This window comes from Limulus polyphemus, unplaced genomic scaffold (genome assembly GCF_000517525.1).
Source record: "Limulus polyphemus unplaced genomic scaffold, Limulus_polyphemus-2.1.2 Scaffold5945, whole genome shotgun sequence".
In the NCBI taxonomy this organism is placed as follows: Eukaryota; Metazoa; Arthropoda; class Merostomata; order Xiphosura; family Limulidae; genus Limulus; species Limulus polyphemus.
In genome coordinates, this window is record NW_013671555.1 from 7,797 (window position 1) to 10,784 (window position 2,988).

At 32.0% G+C, this 2,988-nt stretch overlaps 1 protein-coding gene across 2 annotated transcripts in view; it reads left to right on the forward strand.

Annotated features, from left to right (window-relative positions):
- Positions 1-2,599, forward strand: part of LOC106473168 — an 8,991-nt gene extending 6,392 nt beyond the window's left edge. The window contains exon 5 of one of the 2 annotated variants that reach the window (XM_022401661.1): positions 687-2,599. In XM_022401661.1, the coding sequence (XP_022257369.1) occupies positions 687-1,109 (423 nt within the window). In that variant the 3' untranslated portion in view covers positions 1,110-2,599. Of the gene's footprint in view, positions 1-683 lie in introns of both variants that reach the window. The other variant, XM_013933848.2, reaches the window with a different exon arrangement.
- The last annotated feature ends 389 nt before the right edge of the window (positions 2,600-2,988 follow it).

Genomic DNA, 2,988 nt, shown 5'->3' on the forward strand with positions numbered 1-2,988 from the left:
CCTCTAGTTTTACAATGTTAAATTAAGGACGGCTAGCGCAGATAGCCCTCGTGTAACTTGGCGCGAAATTCAAAACAAACAATCTTTTGCCATCAAAAAATAGATATAGACATTAAAATCCTGATTGTATTTGATGTAGAAGTTAATAGACGGCGTGTTTAGGCCTTTTGATCGCCATTTTGAATTTTGCTAAAAAAAGCACATTTCCTCAAGGTTGATTTGGATTTTTTTGGATTGATTTTTTATCAAAAAAAAGGAATTGGCTTAAACATTTGCTTGTTTTACTAAATATCTAACTTCATGCCAATTTTTATTGGACTAAATTAAGCCCTATCATGACTGGCTTATTGTCTTTCACGATAAATTATAAATTGAACCCGCACTAATGATAATTGAACATAACTCACAGGTTTCGGCGTCAACTTGCAACTTCATCGACTCACCAAAATAGCATTCTTAAGCATAGTCAGTTTCTCACTATTATGAAATTACTGCTTTACGTGTAGCGTTAAACATAGAACAAGTTCAAATAACTGAATTGAATATAGAATATGATCACACATCAAAGTAAGATACACTTGATAACTCACCTTTCTTGATAAAAACAAAAGGGTCATATCTTGATTAATGTTCTTAGATAAAATGTATTTTGAATTAAATTATTATCATGCGGTCATTTACAGCAGCAAGTTCCCTACCAGGATAGGCGACCATTTCCAATTAATGACGTGCAAAACACAGAGATGATGCTTCCACCAGAGGGCGTACCTTTGCCAACTTTATACTCCAACAATTACGCTTACAACAGTCCTACGGAAGAAGAAAATGTTGAGTCCGAAGGTATGTGGCGAAACCCTTACAAGGACATAATGCGACGTTCTTACCTTTACCCAACTGATTACCGATACTTTGTGCTACCAAGCCAGAAGAGGTCACCACCAACGCCAAGGTTAGATGACAACGGTCAGTGGGGACAAATTATTCAGCGCCACCAATTATATGACACAGACAATGCCGAGGATCTGGAACGACTATATGCGTTAGCGAGCTTACTTTCGGATGAAGGTTCCGACAGAGAATACAGTTACAGAGGAAATGCTCATGAATAAATTCTGAATAGCAGTAGCTATTAGAATTCAGTAAGGTGTCGTCTGAATTCGTTGTTGTGTTGTTGTTTCTTGCTTCGAGTTGCAAAGTGATTGGCGTGTTAAAATAAAGATAATATTTCAAATCAAATATATGCTGTGTTAAATGTCTAATGAAATCGTAGTTTTAATATAAACAGTGAAATCATGGTTCTACGTGTTTTGAATATTATATGAATTTGATTATAATTTCCGAGCATAATGTGCAGTATTTTATCTTCTTAGCTTTGATAGTATTAGGATTCAGAAGTGGCTCTAAGGGCAGCCACCGAACTGCTGTAATTGTAGAAAAAAAATAATAGGATTTATATGCAACCTTAATGACAGCATTTTAGTTGACGTTACCTTTTAAACGAAAAATGAGCGATAACTCCAAACGACAAAGATGTAAACTAATAGATAATTTTATTTAAAAGTGAAATTGAGGTCACATTTGTTAACCTTTTAATTGAATAATTATATATATATTTAAAGGAAGGTGCCAATATAAACACTTAGGACAAAATGGCAGATATTTAATTATAAACTAAATAAGGACATGTGTAATGTTTATTATTATTACAAACAAAAATTCGTAAATAAATACTAAGTAAATAAATATATATATAGCATCATCCAATGCATTTCACGTACTCTCGACGTCTATTTCTTCTTAGTTTCTTAGTTGTAACCTAATTTCCAATAAATTTACATCCAATAAAAAAGCAAAAGTATTTTATTTAGCCTAAAGCATACGTTTTTGAAAGCAGGTTTTTGTTTGTTTGTTTTTTACAAAAATATTGAAAGGTTATGCGAAAACATATATACTCGTATTATAACTTACAAAATATATTCAATGTTTTGTTATAAGTAGCCCGAGTAATGGAGCTTTATGTACTGAAGCAAACCATAATTAATAATGTATATATAAACTGATCCCCTGTTCTTATATTTCACGTTTACTTACTTACAGGTAACGAAAGTTACGTTTCAGTGTCAGAGTTTATTCTCACGTAGCACTTCAGCTGTTAATATAACACAATTATGAATGTATTGTACTGAGGAATGCTGTCCTTATATGTGAAATACTTTCAGCCACTTTATTCGAATGACTTATGCCCACTTCATCAAGTTCTCTTGATGTTGCTGGTAAGGTACTTGAGCTAGATGTATAAAACAAGAAATAAATTTTCATTCAGATACGCAGATTTTTACCCTTCCCTTTCTCACGCTGTTGTACGAAAGATATTAAACAGTCGTATAATATCCTGGAATATTTTATGGCTTTGGCGATGCAATGGTTATCAACAATGGTAGTTTCTGTTTCTCATGGAGGTGGTCTATTCTGAGTATTCTTTGTTATAATATTTTGTGAGATTTCAGCTGATGAATTTTGTGTTAACTATTAGAATTACAGAACGAAATTGATTTTTTGTAATAGCTATAGAGAAATAAAATCAAGATACTAAACAATTCACGCTTGCGAATGGTTATATTTTACAGTAAAATAGTAAAAAGATAGGTTACGTTAGAATTCCATCCATGTTACAAGCTACTTACTGTTTATTATGGTAGAAAAATTAAATACCTTGACATGCATGCTTAAAGAAACAAAAATTAGATTAATAAAATTTTTGCTGTATGAATACGTTTATCAAAATGTAGTTTATTTGTTAATCGTGTTATCATAAAAATAGATTGGAAAAATTTGGTTGTTAGTAATTTGAACGTTGGATTTCCAATATTATATTTGTTTTACGGTTTGTTTTCTTTCTTACCGAACAACCATCAACATACCATACATTTCATAAATAGTTATACGTTCCATGAACTACCATTTGCAACAAACAGTGCAAACCAAATA